This window comes from Ictidomys tridecemlineatus, chromosome 6, assembly GCF_052094955.1.
Source record: "Ictidomys tridecemlineatus isolate mIctTri1 chromosome 6, mIctTri1.hap1, whole genome shotgun sequence".
In the NCBI taxonomy this organism is placed as follows: domain Eukaryota; kingdom Metazoa; phylum Chordata; class Mammalia; order Rodentia; family Sciuridae; genus Ictidomys; species Ictidomys tridecemlineatus.
The window spans coordinates 81,729,066-81,746,952 of record NC_135482.1 but is presented as its reverse complement, the minus strand read 5'-3'; the positions used below and the strand labels follow the sequence as shown (position 1 = coordinate 81,746,952).

Here is a 17,887-nt window from a genome sequence, read left to right as displayed (position 1 = left end):
ATACTGCTTGCAATTCATTTTATTTTCTGTACGTATGTGTTTTTTTTTTAATTTTTGAATTTGTTTCAGTTAGCTGTACATGACACTAGAATGCATTCATGCACATTGATAGAGCATACGTAGATGGGATGTAATTTCTCATTTTTCTGGGTGTACATGTTGCAGAATCATATTGGTCATGCAGTCACATATACATACAGTAATAATGTCTGTCTCATTCTACTATCTTTCCTTTCCTCACATCCGCTCCCCTTCCCTCCCATCACTTCCCTCTACCTAATCTAAGGGAACGCTATGTTTTTCCAGTGGGCCCACACCCCCTGCCTTGTTGTGAATTAGTAGCCACATATTATAGAAAAGATTTGGCCTTTAGTTTTGTGGGATTGGCTCATTTTGCTTAATATGATATTCTCCAACTATAACCATTTACTGGCAAATGCCATAATTTTACTCTTCTTTCAAGGCAAGTAAGATACCATTGAGTACATATACCACATTTTCTTGATCCATTGATTTATTGAGGAACACCTAGGTTGATTCCTCAGAAAATTGGGAACGGAACCATTATTTGACTCAGCTATTTCACTCCTTGGTTTATACCCAAGGACTTAAAATCTGCATAGTATAGTGATGCAGTCACATCAATGTTTATAGCAGCTCAGTTCACAATAGCTAGAGTATGTGTGGGGTTTTGATCGGTCATTCGTGTGCTAACTAGTATCTTGAATCACCAGTGGTCATGTTGATGTCTTTTTAAATACTGTCTATGTACAGAAGGTCTTTCAACCATTCGGGTTTTTTGGTTTGTTTGTTTGGTGTGTGTGTGTGTGTGTGTGTGTTGTAAATGAACACATATCTTTTTAAAATTTATTTTTATGTGGTGCTGAGGATTGAACCCAGTGCCTCACCCATGTGAGGCAGGCGCTCTACCACTGAGCTAGGGCCCCAGCCCTCGGCCATTCATTCTGTAAACCAACTATTTCTGCTAGGCATTGCTGGCATGAACCTCTTTTTAGCTTTGGTTGAATTCCTCAGGTTCTCTGGCCAGGCTGTTGCGGGGTGGAGCCAGTTCCTTTATTATTACCTAGGTGAGAATTAAATGCCAGTCATTTCAACCTTTGCCAGACATACACAGTTATAGATAGCCTTTCTTCTCTCAGTTCCGAAGTTCAGGGTCAGCATACTCCTTACTGAGTCTCATGGCGACTCTTGCAACACCAAATCCAGGCAACCTTTTGAACCTCATCCATGTCCCTTCTAGAATATTTTCTGCATTGCTTAAAAACAGTTGAAAGAAGTGGCCACCACTGTGTACCCACCCGATGAGTGCCTGTCAAGTTCCTGGCCCTGTATCCTGCCACTTCTAGCAGCAGTAAGTACGTTTTTAACCCAGCCTTGCTTCATCTATGAATGGAGATAATGGTGTCTTCTTTGCAGAGTGTTTTGGACTCCAGATGTTGGTGAAGTCAGGAGCCAGCAGAAGGCGAGGAGGGTGTTTGAGTGAGCCAGTGAAATGGGTTGGCATTCTCAGAGAGGTGGAGAAGTGAGAAGTGTGGCTGGAAAGAGACTCGTCTGTGACCTTGAGCATGGACAGTATTTGCGGAAGGGGCCTGTCCTTTGATCTCTTCCAGACTTTGAAAATCAGTGTTCCCATGCTGCATTATTCTTTTCTACTACAGACTACTCTGACCCACCACCGTTTATAGTCCCGGCTTACATGGTTTTAACTCATTTTTCAAAAAATCAATATTAACCCAAAGATACGGACATTTTTCTATCTATCTATCTATCTATCTATCTATCATCTATCTCTATCCATCCATCCATTTATGGGGTATGTTAAGCTGGCGAGTTATGTGGCATTCCCTTGTGCTCAGTGTATGTGCCAGTAAGGGAGGAAGGGAGGGAGGAGCTAAGAAGTTGAAGTCGAGGAAAGAAAGGCCTTTGAGACTAAACGCTCATGGGCTTTTCCAATGAACAGTGAAGGTGTCTCACAGGCTGGTAGTCCAAGCTGGAAGAGGGCGACCTTGAGGGAACCTGTGGTGAGCGAGGCAGAGGATGTGCATTGGTAACACAGGGAGAGTCAGCAAGCAGATGGAGTCCAGGCTTCCTCCAAGAAGTTGACCCCGTGGGGACAATTTTCATGACGCTTGCAAAGGAATTTCAGAGAGAACCTTGCAGTTGGGTTGAGAGAGGACTTGGCTAAATCAAGTCTGCTGGGGGTGGGGGCGGTTGGGAACAAACCTTTGGTAAAATGACTGCAGTGAGAAAAACAAAAATGGCTCAGTGAGAGTTCACTCCAGATCTCTCTTGGAGAGAGAATCAAGACTAGTGGAGAGATCCTTAGGAACGTGACCTCTGCCACCAGCAAGAAAGAGTATGTATGGAGTGCTTGCTTTGTCTCATTCACTCTCCCAACAACTGTATGAAGTCTGTGGTACCATCTCTCTCATCTCGTGAATGAAGATAGCCAAGCTTTCGAGTGGTTAATCGGCATTCCCAGCCGTCACCTTCCTGCTCTGTGGGCCATTTAGGCCAGCCACCTTGCAAGAACCAAGCAACATGCCAGAACGTGTTAAAATGACATAATAGAATAAGTCTGGTTCCCCAGGATCATCAGAACTGCTTTCCGAGTGTCCAAAACACTACCAATTGGAATGAGCTTCCCCTGTGCCTCCTGTCCGCTGCCACTTGATCTAGACCCAGTAGTTCCACCAAACCATCCTGCCATGTGGGAGTCTGACAGGTGTCCTGCTGCCTTTGGCAGTGGGGAGATGAGTTGATGATAAGAGAAGATAAAATGCATGAAATAATAACACAGATGAGACGAGGGCAAATACAGTAAGGCGGATGTTGGGGGAGAGAAACAGAATGCCTTTGTTTAGGAATCATACCGCCACCTGAGCGGTTCTGAGAATGCACACCACTCTCTAGACAACATATGTGATTTGAACCTGGGCCCACATTTTATGATGGAAGAGGAGAAAGATGTGAATAACAGCAACATTTTTTATTGGGGAAAAAACCGTGAATAACAGCAACATTTTTTTATTGGGGAAACAATGTGAATAACTACAACATTTTTTTATTGAGGGGGGGTGGGAAAACCTTAAAACTATGGGGACTATTTGAATAGGGATTGTCAAAACATTTGAAATTCTGAGTATATACAGGGTTTCCTAACTGGGGTGGGGGGTTTGCTGAGGTTGAATTCTCTGGCCTCTAAGGAAGCAGTGCTTCTTTGTTTCAAGCACACCAGGGTCCTTGTAGGCCACGTCAGGGCGCCTTCTCCGCCGCAGGCAGGAGACCATCCGCTTTCTGAACCATCGGACAATGGATCGGACATTCAGACAAGATGTGGTCCCTGAGTGGGACCCCTCCGTTGACTGCCCTGAGGAGACTGAGCGGGTGTCTTCAGTGTCTCTCTCCTGGCTTATCATCTGGCAAGAGAAGGAGGATGAGTTAGAAACGTGTAATGTCAGCAGCAATGAAGTCAGTATGTGTTCATTTAGGGAAATCCATTTCTTGTTTTCACTTACCCATTTAGCCCACCTGTAACTGTAACCTTTTAAGTACTCATTAATCATGAGACAGTCAGACAGACACACAGATACACACACACTTTTGTTTTGTAAATATTATCATTAGTCCTCCTCTTTGTTCCTCCCCCTCCCTTGTGTTCTCTCAGTGCTCCTTGTCATTTTCCTTATACCTCCTTCCCCAGCTCTTTCCCTTGCTGCCGTCCATCTGTCATTGCCCATCTCTATGTGGACTGGGTTCTACCTCTGCTTCACAGCAGGTAGAATAAGTGAGTCCGTGCTGTCCATCCAACCTGGCACCCCCACTGGGCCTATCCCTTGCTCTGAAATCGAGGAGCTCCATGCTCACCTCAATAAGTTCATCTCCTCGCCTGGGTGAGATCTCTGGAAGCGGGATGATGTCTTCGGTATCTGGTAGTTTCCACCAGGGCCAGGCCTGACGAGCGTGATCACGTTCTTGACAAGTGAGCTGATCCAACTGGGGAGCGGCACTTGTGGATGCCTCTAGATCCTCATCCAGAGCAGAATCGGAAAGCGTTTGATCATCATCGTCATCGTCGCCGTCGTCATCATTATTGTCATCATCGTTGTTGTCGCCATCGGCATCGGCATGGTCACCGTGTTTGTCCTGGTCATCGTGTTTGTCCTGGTCATCATCTTCGTCGCCTTTCAGATCCTCTAGAAATGCATCAAGGTATCTCATTAGACCTTCCAGTTTCCAGAAATTCTGGTTTCCCCTCTCCTGCGGGTACTTGACCATCCTTTGGTAGACTCCATGTGGATCTGGAATAGCTGGTGAGTCCTCGTAGCGGGAGCCCAGATAATCCTCCACGACCTGGACGATGGGCAGCTCACAAAGCTGCTCTGAGCTGTCATAAATTTGTTCTCGCCTTTCCATGGGCAACCTGCTTCTTTCAGTCACCCATGTCTCTTGGACAGGAAAGAAGAAGCAGCAGGAAGAAACGTCTGTAGTCGAGCCTTCAGAGGAGTTACTGTCAGTCCAGTCGATGGTGTCCTCAGAGGGGGTATCGCCTCCAGAGAGGCTCATATTTGATTTGGATTTGTAAAATCCAAAAAGAAGTCTTCCTTGTCAGCGCAGTTGCTGCTGTACGATGTGTCTTTCGTGGTGCGCAAGTCCCAGTTCTGCCTCAATCTGGAAGCTTCAAGAGAAAAAAAACCCTTGACGTAAGATATCGGGAAGAGATCATGCACGTTAGCAATAATTCCCACTCCTCTTTCCGCTCGCAATACTTGCGCTCTGTCAGAAGCTCATCCTGTGTTTGCACCCCCCCCCCCCCCCAGTCAAGGGCAGAAGGAGCAGGCCTTTCTATTTGCAGTGTCTAATGACCCTCTGTACTGAGCGTCTCCTCCTGTTCCCTCTCACACTTTGTCTTGTTTTAGTGGAAAGAGCTACGTGTTATTCAAGATAGTTGAACAAAATTTGAAAAATACAGGAAAGTGTGAGGTTGAAAATAAAAATCTGATGCCTCGATCCAGAGGAAATGAGAATGAGTACTATTCCTAGAAGAATTTGGTGGATTTCCTTATAATCTTTCCCTTTTCTTCACACACACATACTTGTATGAATGTACATTTTACATACATACACACACCCATATACATTTGGAGTCACATCAGTAGAGAGATTATTGAATGATAGCACAGCCAGCAAGAAACCCGTGTATGACTGTTGTGTAGTTCTTAACCCTGTTCTTATTAACGCTACTTCAGCCATCACTTATTAAAGACCATTAGGTTACATGTTCACGGGTCCTTAACATTGTCTTATTAATGTCAGTCAGTACCTTTTATCTATCAAACTCTGAGTGCCTCTGTCTTCATATTCCTATTTGTTGGATCAGTGGACCAAAGCTCACAAGTCTTCCGATAGTTGCTACTAAATTTCTTTCTAGAAAGTATGGCTGTTTCAATGCCCATTCTCTCATCATCCAATGGCACCTTAATTCAGTATTTTCCTTTATGTGCCAGGCATGGAAGTGGGGAGAAGCACAGGCACAATGTCTGTCCCCCCCACCCCCTACGCGCGTGCACGCACCCGCATACACACACACACACACACACACACACACACACTCACATTGAAGATGAGTCTTGCTGAGATCTGCGTGCTGCCCACACAAAGAGATGCTGCCAAACCCAGTGGCATAAACGAGCTGTCTGAAGTCCTTCAGACCCTTCTTCGAAGTGGCTTTAAACACCAACTGTTAGAAGCCTGTGTTCTAAGACTATTGGCTAACATGGCTACCGTGGCAACAGAGGAACCTGTTGTCATAAGCAAGGAAGGAGTTAAAGGTATACAAACCCAAAAGGACCTATGCCTTTATTTTCAGTTATTTTTTGCATTACTGAGACCAAAATACATATTCAGAACAACTTAGAGGCGATACAGTTTATTTGGGGCTCAGGTTATCAGAGGTGTCAGCATATGAAAGGCCACCTTCTTTGCTCTGGGTTCACATTGAGGCGGCACATCATGGGGACAGGGCCCAGGATAGGAGAGGTACTCTACTGATGATGGGTTAGGAAGCTGACAGAGAGGAAGGGGCCCCAGGAAGAATAGCACTCTCAGGACACCCCTTCAGTAACCCACCACCTCCAGCCATGTCCCACTTGCCTACAGTAACCACTCAGTCGGACTGATGAGGTTGTAGCTCTCATAATCTACTCCTTTTCCTCTGAATATCATTGTAATAGCTTGAGCTTCTAGGGGACACCTCATATCCAGATCATAATATTCTGCCCCTGGTCCCTAATAGCTACTGTCCATTTCACAGATAAAGAAAGAAAAAAAAAAAAAAAAAAAAAAAAAGAAAGTTCCTTTACAAGAGGCCCATCATTTTAGCAGATCAGCACTTGCCAAAAAGTCCCCTCTGAGACTCCAGGCAAGATCTTGACCGAGAGCACGTGTAAAATCAAAACCAAATTTCCTACATCCAGCATGCAGTGGCACGGAATAAATATTCCCCTTTGCAAAGGGAGGAATATGGTTGTGGCAAAATTAACCCAGTGTTGCACACTGGTCACCTGTTTCTGAGAAAATCATCTGGGATACGTGGTTGTAAGATGTTATTTCGAGAGGGCTTTCTCGGCCTTGCCCCTTTAACCTGGCTGGTTGCGTGCACATGGGCTCCATTTAGACTTACGTCTCTGTAGCCTCCAGGTTTTCTCAGCAGCCAGTCATGTGATTGGCATCTCTTAATTCCTGGTGTCTCCTTTCCAGCTTGAGCCTCAACCTTTCAGCTTCACACACGGGCTGCTTAGACGCAATCGGCAGGGCCTCTGGCTCTGCTACACTCTGGCCTCCCAGACCCTTCATTTGAAACCTGGGTAGAATTGTCCATTGCCCCCTAACCTGAGCATCTGCATTCCAGAAGAAGCATTGCCACTTGAGTAAGGCCGAGTTCTGTTGCCAGCTTGCGCAATACGTCAGGCGCCTGGGATAATGACTGTTGCAGGTCCTGGGCAGCTGAACATGCTGAAAACAACTTCCCAGTCCCCTCTTTTGAAGCAGGTCACCCACATGATCTCTAAGAAATTTGCTTTCCTATACTCTGGACCTCTGGTGGGTATGGTCTTGCAAATTCCTGAGATGCCCTGCAGGTTTCCCATCCTGTCGTCCCTGTATATATAGTACTTCGCATCTCTTCCAGAGCTCAACAAACACACCTCCTCGGCCCCAGTGTTACACACATTTTTCTGGCCAAATGTTGGTTTTTTCCAATGCCCCGTAGCTCTGCTTTCTGCTCCCGATTCTCACAGTAAGCCAGGCTAAAAACTGCCTGCACCGTCCATGGCACTGACTGAATGTTGTGCTGTCTTGAGATTTCCTTTGTCAGATTAGTCCATCACTATTGAATTCAGCCTCACACAGTTCTCAGGGTGTGGGTGAAAGCTACCTATGCATATTTTAAATTTTTATTTATCTGCCAGAATATGGCAAATGTGGAAGTGGTTTGCAGGAGCAATTTTGAAAAGGTTAGAGCGACAGGGTGGAAATGCTTCAGAACGCTGTCGTCCAAGCTTAATGGGCAATACCGGTGTGAGCTCAGAAGCCCAGAATGCCAATAGGAACCGGTACCATGCTCACGAAGTTTCAGAAAGCACTGAGTTCCTGTTAGGAACTGGACTACAGTTCTGGAGGGCTGGCATACAGCACACAGCTTCAAGGCTGTCCGCCCTCTTCTGTGGTTCTTTCTACGCCATGGGCTGCTGGTTGTTTGACCACTGTCCCTCGCACTTTCCTTGCTGATGGCCATCACGGAATGAAATGGATCTTGACTGACTCACAGCTCCCCAGTGAGGCAGTCTGGCCCCTTTGTCATCCCTTTGCCACCTGGCCCCTGGACATCCCGGTGCAGTATTCAACACAGTCAAGGTAATTACCCCACGCAACGCCTCGCAAAGTTGCGTTTTGGATGTGCAACCCTTTGTGCATGGTGCGAACACTTATGGTCTATTCTCTTAGCGAGATGATAGTGTATGACGCTTGTAAGCATGGCCACCATGCTGTATGCCAGCCCTCCAGAACTTAGTGGTCTGAGGGTACCAGTTTGGCAATTTCAGAGAGCAGAGCAGGATAGCATCTCATTTTCAGTCCCCACAGTAGTGGGATCGTCCCTACAATACTCACATCTCTTTGTGAGAACCACTCTATTGGAGAAAAATCATTTGTAGCAGATCTTATGATAAAGGACATCAGTCTGGTGTTCACGGGCGAGGGGGGAGGAAGTGTGTGTGAACATACTGCTTGCAATTCATTTTATTTTCTGTACGTATGTGTTTTTTTTTTAATTTTTGAATTTGTTTCAGTTAGCTGTACATGACACTAGAATGCATTCATGCACATTGATAGAGCATACGTAGATGGGATGTAATTTCTCATTTTTCTGGGTGTACATGTTGCAGAATCATATTGGTCATGCAGTCACATATACATACAGTAATAATGTCTGTCTCATTCTACTATCTTTCCTTTCCTCACATCCGCTCCCCTTCCCTCCCATCACTTCCCTCTACCTAATCTAAGGGAACGCTATGTTTTTCCAGTGGGCCCACACCCCCTGCCTTGTTGTGAATTAGTAGCCACATATTATAGAAAAGATTTGGCCTTTAGTTTTGTGGGATTGGCTCATTTTGCTTAATATGATATTCTCCAACTATAACCATTTACTGGCAAATGCCATAATTTTACTCTTCTTTCAAGGCAAGTAAGATACCATTGAGTACATATACCACATTTTCTTGATCCATTGATTTATTGAGGAACACCTAGGTTGATTCCTCAGAAAATTGGGAACGGAACCATTATTTGACTCAGCTATTTCACTCCTTGGTTTATACCCAAGGACTTAAAATCTGCATAGTATAGTGATGCAGTCACATCAATGTTTATAGCAGCTCAGTTCACAATAGCTAGAGTATGTGTGGGGTTTTGATCGGTCATTCGTGTGCTAACTAGTATCTTGAATCACCAGTGGTCATGTTGATGTCTTTTTAAATACTGTCTATGTACAGAAGGTCTTTCAACCATTCGGGTTTTTTGGTTTGTTTGTTTGGTGTGTGTGTGTGTGTGTGTGTGTTGTAAATGAACACATATCTTTTTAAAATTTATTTTTATGTGGTGCTGAGGATTGAACCCAGTGCCTCACCCATGTGAGGCAGGCGCTCTACCACTGAGCTAGGGCCCCAGCCCTCGGCCATTCATTCTGTAAACCAACTATTTCTGCTAGGCATTGCTGGCATGAACCTCTTTTTAGCTTTGGTTGAATTCCTCAGGTTCTCTGGCCAGGCTGTTGCGGGGTGGAGCCAGTTCCTTTATTATTACCTAGGTGAGAATTAAATGCCAGTCATTTCAACCTTTGCCAGACATACACAGTTATAGATAGCCTTTCTTCTCTCAGTTCCGAAGTTCAGGGTCAGCATACTCCTTACTGAGTCTCATGGCGACTCTTGCAACACCAAATCCAGGCAACCTTTTGAACCTCATCCATGTCCCTTCTAGAATATTTTCTGCATTGCTTAAAAACAGTTGAAAAGAAGTGGCCACCACTGTGTACCCACCCGATGAGTGCCTGTCAAGTTCCTGGCCCTGTATCCTGCCACTTCTAGCAGCAGTAAGTACGTTTTTAACCCAGCCTTGCTTCATCTATGAAATGGAGATAATGGTGTCTTCTTTGCAGAGTGTTTTGGACTCCAGATGTTGGTGAAGTCAGGGAGCCAGCAGAAGGCGAGGAGGGTGTTTGAGTGAGCCAGTGAAATGGGTTGGCATTCTCAGAGAGGTGGAGAAGTGAGAAGTGTGGCTGGAAAGAGACTCGTCTGTGACCTTGAGCATGGACAGTATTTGCGGAAGGGCCCTGTCCTTTGATCTCTTCCAGACTTTGAAAATCAGTGTTCCCATGCTGCATTATTCTTTTCTACTACAGACTACTCTGACCCACCACCGTTTATAGTCCCGTGCTTACATGGTTTTAACTCATTTTTCAAAAAATCAATATTAACCCAAAGATACGGACATTTTTATCTATCTATCTATCTATCTATCTATCTATCTATCTATCCATCCATCCATCCATCTATTTATGGGGTATGTTAAGCTGGCGAGTTATGTGGCATTCCCTTGTGCTCAGTGTATGTGCCAGTAAGGGAGGAAGGGAGGGAGGAGCTAAGGAAGTTGAAGTCGAGGAAAGAAAGGCCTTTGAGACTAAACGCTCATGGGCTTTTCCAATGAACAGTGAAGGTGTCTCACAGGCTGGTAGTCCAAGCTGGAAGAGGGCGACCTTTGAGGGAACCTGTGGTGAGCGAGGCAGAGGATGTGCATTGGTAACACAGGGAGAGTCAGCAAGCAGATGGAGTCCAGGCTTCCTCCAAGAAGTTGACCCGTGGGGACAATTTTCATGACGCTTGCAAAGGAATTTCAGAGAGAACCTTGCAGTGGGTTGAGAGAGGACTTGGCTAAATCAAGGTCTGCTGGGGGTGGGGGGCGGTTGGGAACAAACCTTTGGTAAAATGACTGCAGTGAGAAAAACAAAAATGGCTCAGTGAGAGTTCACTCCAGATCTCTCTTGGAGAGAGAATCAAGACTAGTGGAGAGATCCTTAGGAACGTGACCTCTGCCACCAGCAAGAAAGAGTATGTATGGAGTGCTTGCTTTGTCTCATTCACTCTCCCAACAACTGTATGAAGTCTGTGGTACCATCTCTCTCATCTCGTGAATGAAGATAGCCAAGCTTTCGAGTGGTTAATCGGCATTCCCAGCCGTCACCTTCCTGCTCTGTGGGCCATTTAGGCCAGCCACCTTGCAAGAACCAAGCAACATGCCAGAACGTGTTAAAATGACATAATAGAATAAGTCTGGTTCCCCAGGATCATCAGAACTGCTTTCCGAGTGTCCAAAACACTACCAATTGGAATGAGCTTCCCCTGTGCCTCCCTGTCCGCTGCCACTTGATCTAGACCCAGTAGTTCCACCAAATCCATCCTGCCATGTGGGAGTCTGACAGGTGTCCTGCTGCCTTTGGCAGTGGGGAGATGAGTTGATGATAAGAGAAGATAAAATGCATGAAATAATAACACAGATGAGACGAGGGCAAATACAGTAAGGCGGGATGTTGGGGGAGAGAAACAGAATGCCTTTTGTTTAGGAATCATACCGCCACCTGAGCGGTTCTGAGAATGCACACCACTCTCTAGACAACATATGTGATTTGAACCTGGGCCCACATTTTATGATGGAAGAGGAGAAAGATGTGAATAACAGCAACATTTTTTATTGGGGAAAAAACCGTGAATAACAGCAACATTTTTTTATTGGGGAAACAATGTGAATAACTACAACATTTTTTTATTGAGGGGGGGTGGGAAAACCTTAAAACTATGGGGACTATTTGAATAGGGATTGTCAAAACATTTGAAATTCTGAGTATATACAGGGTTTCCTAACTGGGGTGGGGGGTTTGCTGAGGTTGAATTCTCTGGCCTCTAAGGAAGCAGTGCTTCTTTGTTTCAAGCACACCAGGGTCCTTGTAGGCCACGTCAGGGCGCCTTCTCCGCCGCAGGCAGGAGACCATCCGCTTTCTGAACCATCGGACAATGGATCGGACATTCAGACAAGATGTGGTCCCTGAGTGGGACCCCTCCGTTGACTGCCCTGAGGAGACTGAGCGGGTGTCTTCAGTGTCTCTCTCCTGGCTTATCATCTGGCAAGAGAAGGAGGATGAGTTAGAAACGTGTAATGTCAGCAGCAATGAAGTCAGTATGTGTTCATTTAGGGAAATCCATTTCTTGTTTTCACTTACCCATTTAGCCCACCTGTAACTGTAACCTTTTAAGTACTCATTAATCATGAGACAGTCAGACAGACACACAGATACACACACACTTTTGTTTTGTAAATATTATCATTAGTCCTCCTCTTTGTTCCTCCCCCTCCCTTGTGTTCTCTCAGTGCTCCTTGTCATTTTCCTTATACCTCCTTCCCCAGCTCTTTCCCTTGCTGCCGTCCATCTGTCATTGCCCATCTCTATGTGGACTGGGTTCTACCTCTGCTTCACAGCAGGTAGAATAAGTGAGTCCGTGCTGTCCATCCAACCTGGCACCCCCACTGGGCCTATCCCTTGCTCTGAAATCGAGGAGCTCCATGCTCACCTCAATAAGTTCATCTCCTCGCCTGGGTGAGATCTCTGGAAGCGGGATGATGTCTTCGGTATCTGGTAGTTTCCACCAGGGCCAGGCCTGACGAGCGTGATCACGTTCTTGACAAGTGAGCTGATCCAACTGGGGAGCGGCACTTGTGGATGCCTCTAGATCCTCATCCAGAGCAGAATCGGAAAGCGTTTGATCATCATCGTCATCGTCGCCGTCGTCATCATTATTGTCATCATCGTTGTTGTCGCCATCGGCATCGGCATGGTCACCGTGTTTGTCCTGGTCATCGTGTTTGTCCTGGTCATCATCTTCGTCGCCTTTCAGATCCTCTAGAAATGCATCAAGGTATCTCATTAGACCTTCCAGTTTCCAGAAATTCTGGTTTCCCCTCTCCTGCGGGTACTTGACCATCCTTTGGTAGACTCCATGTGGATCTGGAATAGCTGGTGAGTCCTCGTAGCGGGAGCCCAGATAATCCTCCACGACCTGGACGATGGGCAGCTCACAAAGCTGCTCTGAGCTGTCATAAATTTGTTCTCGCCTTTCCATGGGCAACCTGCTTCTTTCAGTCACCCATGTCTCTTGGACAGGAAAGAAGAAGCAGCAGGAAGAAACGTCTGTAGTCGAGCCTTCAGAGGAGTTACTGTCAGTCCAGTCGATGGTGTCCTCAGAGGGGGTATCGCCTCCAGAGAGGCTCATATTTGATTTGGATTTGTAAAATCCAAAAAGAAGTCTTCCTTGTCAGCGCAGTTGCTGCTGTACGATGTGTCTTTCGTGGTGCGCAAGTCCCAGTTCTGCCTCAATCTGGAAGCTTCAAGAGAAAAAAAACCCTTGACGTAAGATATCGGGAAGAGATCATGCACGTTAGCAATAATTCCCACTCCTCTTTCCGCTCGCAATACTTGCGCTCTGTCAGAAGCTCATCCTGTGTTTGCACCCCCCCCCCCCCCCCAGTCAAGGGCAGAAGGAGCAGGCCTTTCTATTTGCAGTGTCTAATGACCCTCTGTACTGAGCGTCTCCTCCTGTTCCCTCTCACACTTTGTCTTGTTTTAGTGGAAAGAGCTACGTGTTATTCAAGATAGTTGAACAAAATTTGAAAAATACAGGAAAGTGTGAGGTTGAAAATAAAAATCTGATGCCTCGATCCAGAGGAAATGAGAATGAGTACTATTCCTAGAAGAATTTGGTGGATTTCCTTATAATCTTTCCCTTTTCTTCACACACACATACTTGTATGAATGTACATTTTACATACATACACACACCCATATACATTTGGAGTCACATCAGTAGAGAGATTATTGAATGATAGCACAGCCAGCAAGAAACCCGTGTATGACTGTTGTGTAGTTCTTAACCCTGTTCTTATTAACGCTACTTCAGCCATCACTTATTAAAGACCATTAGGTTACATGTTCACGGGTCCTTAACATTGTCTTATTAATGTCAGTCAGTACCTTTTATCTATCAAACTCTGAGTGCCTCTGTCTTCATATTCCTATTTGTTGGATCAGTGGACCAAAGCTCACAAGTCTTCCGATAGTTGCTACTAAATTTCTTTCTAGAAAGTATGGCTGTTTCAATGCCCATTCTCTCATCATCCAATGGCACCTTAATTCAGTATTTTCCTTTATGTGCCAGGCATGGAAGTGGGGAGAAGCACAGGCACAATGTCTGTCCCCCCCACCCCCTACGCGCGTGCACGCACCCGCATACACACACACACACACACACACACACACACACTCACATTGAAGATGAGTCTTGCTGAGATCTGCGTGCTGCCCACACAAAGAGATGCTGCCAAACCCAGTGGCATAAACGAGCTGTCTGAAGTCCTTCAGACCCTTCTTCGAAGTGGCTTTAAACACCAACTGTTAGAAGCCTGTGTTCTAAGACTATTGGCTAACATGGCTACCGTGGCAACAGAGGAACCTGTTGTCATAAGCAAGGAAGGAGTTAAAGGTATACAAACCCAAAAGGACCTATGCCTTTATTTTCAGTTATTTTTTGCATTACTGAGACCAAAATACATATTCAGAACAACTTAGAGGCGATACAGTTTATTTGGGGCTCAGGTTATCAGAGGTGTCAGCATATGAAAGGCCACCTTCTTTGCTCTGGGTTCACATTGAGGCGGCACATCATGGGGACAGGGCCCAGGATAGGAGAGGTACTCTACTGATGATGGGTTAGGAAGCTGACAGAGAGGAAGGGGCCCCAGGAAGAATAGCACTCTCAGGACACCCCTTCAGTAACCCACCACCTCCAGCCATGTCCCACTTGCCTACAGTAACCACTCAGTCGGACTGATGAGGTTGTAGCTCTCATAATCTACTCCTTTTCCTCTGAATATCATTGTAATAGCTTGAGCTTCTAGGGGACACCTCATATCCAGATCATAATATTCTGCCCCTGGTCCCTAATAGCTACTGTCCATTTCACAGATAAAGAAAGAAAAAAAAAAAAAAAAAAAAAAAAAGAAAGTTCCTTTACAAGAGGCCCATCATTTTAGCAGATCAGCACTTGCCAAAAAGTCCCCTCTGAGACTCCAGGCAAGATCTTGACCGAGAGCACGTGTAAAATCAAAACCAAATTTCCTACATCCAGCATGCAGTGGCACGGAATAAATATTCCCCTTTGCAAAGGGAGGAATATGGTTGTGGCAAAATTAACCCAGTGTTGCACACTGGTCACCTGTTTCTGAGAAAATCATCTGGGATACGTGGTTGTAAGATGTTATTTCGAGAGGGCTTTCTCGGCCTTGCCCCTTTAACCTGGCTGGTTGCGTGCACATGGGCTCCATTTAGACTTACGTCTCTGTAGCCTCCAGGTTTTCTCAGCAGCCAGTCATGTGATTGGCATCTCTTAATTCCTGGTGTCTCCTTTCCAGCTTGAGCCTCAACCTTTCAGCTTCACACACGGGCTGCTTAGACGCAATCGGCAGGGCCTCTGGCTCTGCTACACTCTGGCCTCCCAGACCCTTCATTTGAAACCTGGGTAGAATTGTCCATTGCCCCCTAACCTGAGCATCTGCATTCCAGAAGAAGCATTGCCACTTGAGTAAGGCCGAGTTCTGTTGCCAGCTTGCGCAATACGTCAGGCGCCTGGGATAATGACTGTTGCAGGTCCTGGGCAGCTGAACATGCTGAAAACAACTTCCCAGTCCCCTCTTTTGAAGCAGGTCACCCACATGATCTCTAAGAAATTTGCTTTCCTATACTCTGGACCTCTGGTGGGTATGGTCTTGCAAATTCCTGAGATGCCCTGCAGGTTTCCCATCCTGTCGTCCCTGTATATATAGTACTTCGCATCTCTTCCAGAGCTCAACAAACACACCTCCTCGGCCCCAGTGTTACACACATTTTTCTGGCCAAATGTTGGTTTTTTCCAATGCCCCGTAGCTCTGCTTTCTGCTCCCGATTCTCACAGTAAGCCAGGCTAAAAACTGCCTGCACCGTCCATGGCACTGACTGAATGTTGTGCTGTCTTGAGATTTCCTTTGTCAGATTAGTCCATCACTATTGAATTCAGCCTCACACAGTTCTCAGGGTGTGGGTGAAAGCTACCTATGCATATTTTAAATTTTTATTTATCTGCCAGAATATGGCAAATGTGGAAGTGGTTTGCAGGAGCAATTTTGAAAAGGTTAGAGCGACAGGGTGGAAATGCTTCAGAACGCTGTCGTCCAAGCTTAATGGGCAATACCGGTGTGAGCTCAGAAGCCCAGAATGCCAATAGGAACCGGTACCATGCTCACGAAGTTTCAGAAAGCACTGAGTTCCTGTTAGGAACTGGACTACAGTTCTGGAGGGCTGGCATACAGCACACAGCTTCAAGGCTGTCCGCCCTCTTCTGTGGTTCTTTCTACGCCATGGGCTGCTGGTTGTTTGACCACTGTCCCTCGCACTTTCCTTGCTGATGGCCATCACGGAATGAAATGGATCTTGACTGACTCACAGCTCCCCAGTGAGGCAGTCTGGCCCCTTTGTCATCCCTTTGCCACCTGGCCCCTGGACATCCCGGTGCAGTATTCAACACAGTCAAGGTAATTACCCCACGCAACGCCTCGCAAAGTTGCGTTTTGGATGTGCAACCCTTTGTGCATGGTGCGAACACTTATGGTCTATTCTCTTAGCGAGATGATAGTGTATGACGCTTGTAAGCATGGCCACCATGCTGTATGCCAGCCCTCCAGAACTTAGTGGTCTGAGGGTACCAGTTTGGCAATTTCAGAGAGCAGAGCAGGATAGCATCTCATTTTCAGTCCCCACAGTAGTGGGATCGTCCCTACAATACTCACATCTCTTTGTGAGAACCACTCTATTGGAGAAAAATCATTTGTAGCAGATCTTATGATAAAGGACATCAGTCTGGTGTTCACGGGCGAGGGGGGAGGAAGTGTGTGTGAACATACTGCTTGCAATTCATTTTATTTTCTGTACGTATGTGTTTTTTTTTTAATTTTTGAATTTGTTTCAGTTAGCTGTACATGACACTAGAATGCATTCATGCACATTGATAGAGCATACGTAGATGGGATGTAATTTCTCATTTTTCTGGGTGTACATGTTGCAGAATCATATTGGTCATGCAGTCACATATACATACAGTAATAATGTCTGTCTCATTCTACTATCTTTCCTTTCCTCACATCCGCTCCCCTTCCCTCCCATCACTTCCCTCTACCTAATCTAAGGGAACGCTATGTTTTTCCAGTGGGCCCACACCCCCTGCCTTGTTGTGAATTAGTAGCCACATATTATAGAAAAGATTTGGCCTTTAGTTTTGTGGGATTGGCTCATTTTGCTTAATATGATATTCTCCAACTATAACCATTTACTGGCAAATGCCATAATTTTACTCTTCTTTCAAGGCAAGTAAGATACCATTGAGTACATATACCACATTTTCTTGATCCATTGATTTATTGAGGAACACCTAGGTTGATTCCTCAGAAAATTGGGAACGGAACCATTATTTGACTCAGCTATTTCACTCCTTGGTTTATACCCAAGGACTTAAAATCTGCATAGTATAGTGATGCAGTCACATCAATGTTTATAGCAGCTCAGTTCACAATAGCTAGAGTATGTGTGGGGTTTTGATCGGTCATTCGTGTGCTAACTAGTATCTTGAATCACCAGTGGTCATGTTGATGTCTTTTTAAATACTGTCTATGTACAGAAGGTCTTTCAACCATTCGGGTTTTTTGGTTTGTTTGTTTGGTGTGTGTGTGTGTGTGTGTGTGTTGTAAATGAACACATATCTTTTTAAAATTTATTTTTATGTGGTGCTGAGGATTGAACCCAGTGCCTCACCCATGTGAGGCAGGCGCTCTACCACTGAGCTAGGGCCCCAGCCCTCGGCCATTCATTCTGTAAACCAACTATTTCTGCTAGGCATTGCTGGCATGAACCTCTTTTTAGCTTTGGTTGAATTCCTCAGGTTCTCTGGCCAGGCTGTTGCGGGGTGGAGCCAGTTCCTTTATTATTACCTAGGTGAGAATTAAATGCCAGTCATTTCAACCTTTGCCAGACATACACAGTTATAGATAGCCTTTCTTCTCTCAGTTCCGAAGTTCAGGGTCAGCATACTCCTTACTGAGTCTCATGGCGACTCTTGCAACACCAAATCCAGGCAACCTTTTGAACCTCATCCATGTCCCTTCTAGAATATTTTCT

The 17,887-nt window shown here is 45.6% G+C and overlaps 3 protein-coding genes across 7 annotated transcripts in view; 1 reads left to right on the top strand and 2 right to left on the bottom strand.

Moving 5' to 3' along the window:
- Positions 1-17,887, top strand: part of Ppfibp1 (PPFIB scaffold protein 1) — a 234,677-nt gene that overhangs the window by 107,788 nt on the left and 109,002 nt on the right. The window lies entirely within an intron of this gene.
- On the bottom strand, positions 3,005-6,181 carry LOC144364891 (uncharacterized protein C12orf71 homolog). 2 transcript variants are annotated; one of them, XM_078014991.1, is made up of 3 exons: positions 5,638-6,181; positions 3,889-4,699; positions 3,005-3,440 (listed from the first exon to the last, which is right to left on the bottom strand). In XM_078014991.1, the coding sequence occupies exons 2-3, from the start codon at positions 4,585-4,587 to the stop codon at positions 3,180-3,182; spliced, it is 960 nt and encodes a 319-aa protein (XP_077871117.1). In that variant the 5' UTR covers positions 4,588-4,699; positions 5,638-6,181; the 3' UTR covers positions 3,005-3,179. The 2 variants fall into 2 exon arrangements, with proteins under 2 accessions (XP_077871117.1, XP_077871118.1); XM_078014992.1 differs by lacking the exon at positions 5,638-6,181 and having other exon boundaries at positions 3,889-4,833.
- LOC144364889 (uncharacterized protein C12orf71 homolog) lies at positions 11,091-14,497 on the bottom strand. 2 transcript variants are annotated; one of them, XM_078014989.1, is made up of 3 exons: positions 13,954-14,497; positions 12,204-13,014; positions 11,091-11,755 (listed from the first exon to the last, which is right to left on the bottom strand). In XM_078014989.1, exons 2-3 carry the CDS (start codon positions 12,900-12,902, stop codon positions 11,495-11,497), a joined length of 960 nt encoding a protein of 319 aa, XP_077871115.1. In that variant the 5' UTR covers positions 12,903-13,014; positions 13,954-14,497; the 3' UTR covers positions 11,091-11,494. The 2 variants fall into 2 exon arrangements, with proteins under 2 accessions (XP_077871115.1, XP_077871116.1); XM_078014990.1 differs by lacking the exon at positions 13,954-14,497 and having other exon boundaries at positions 12,204-13,506.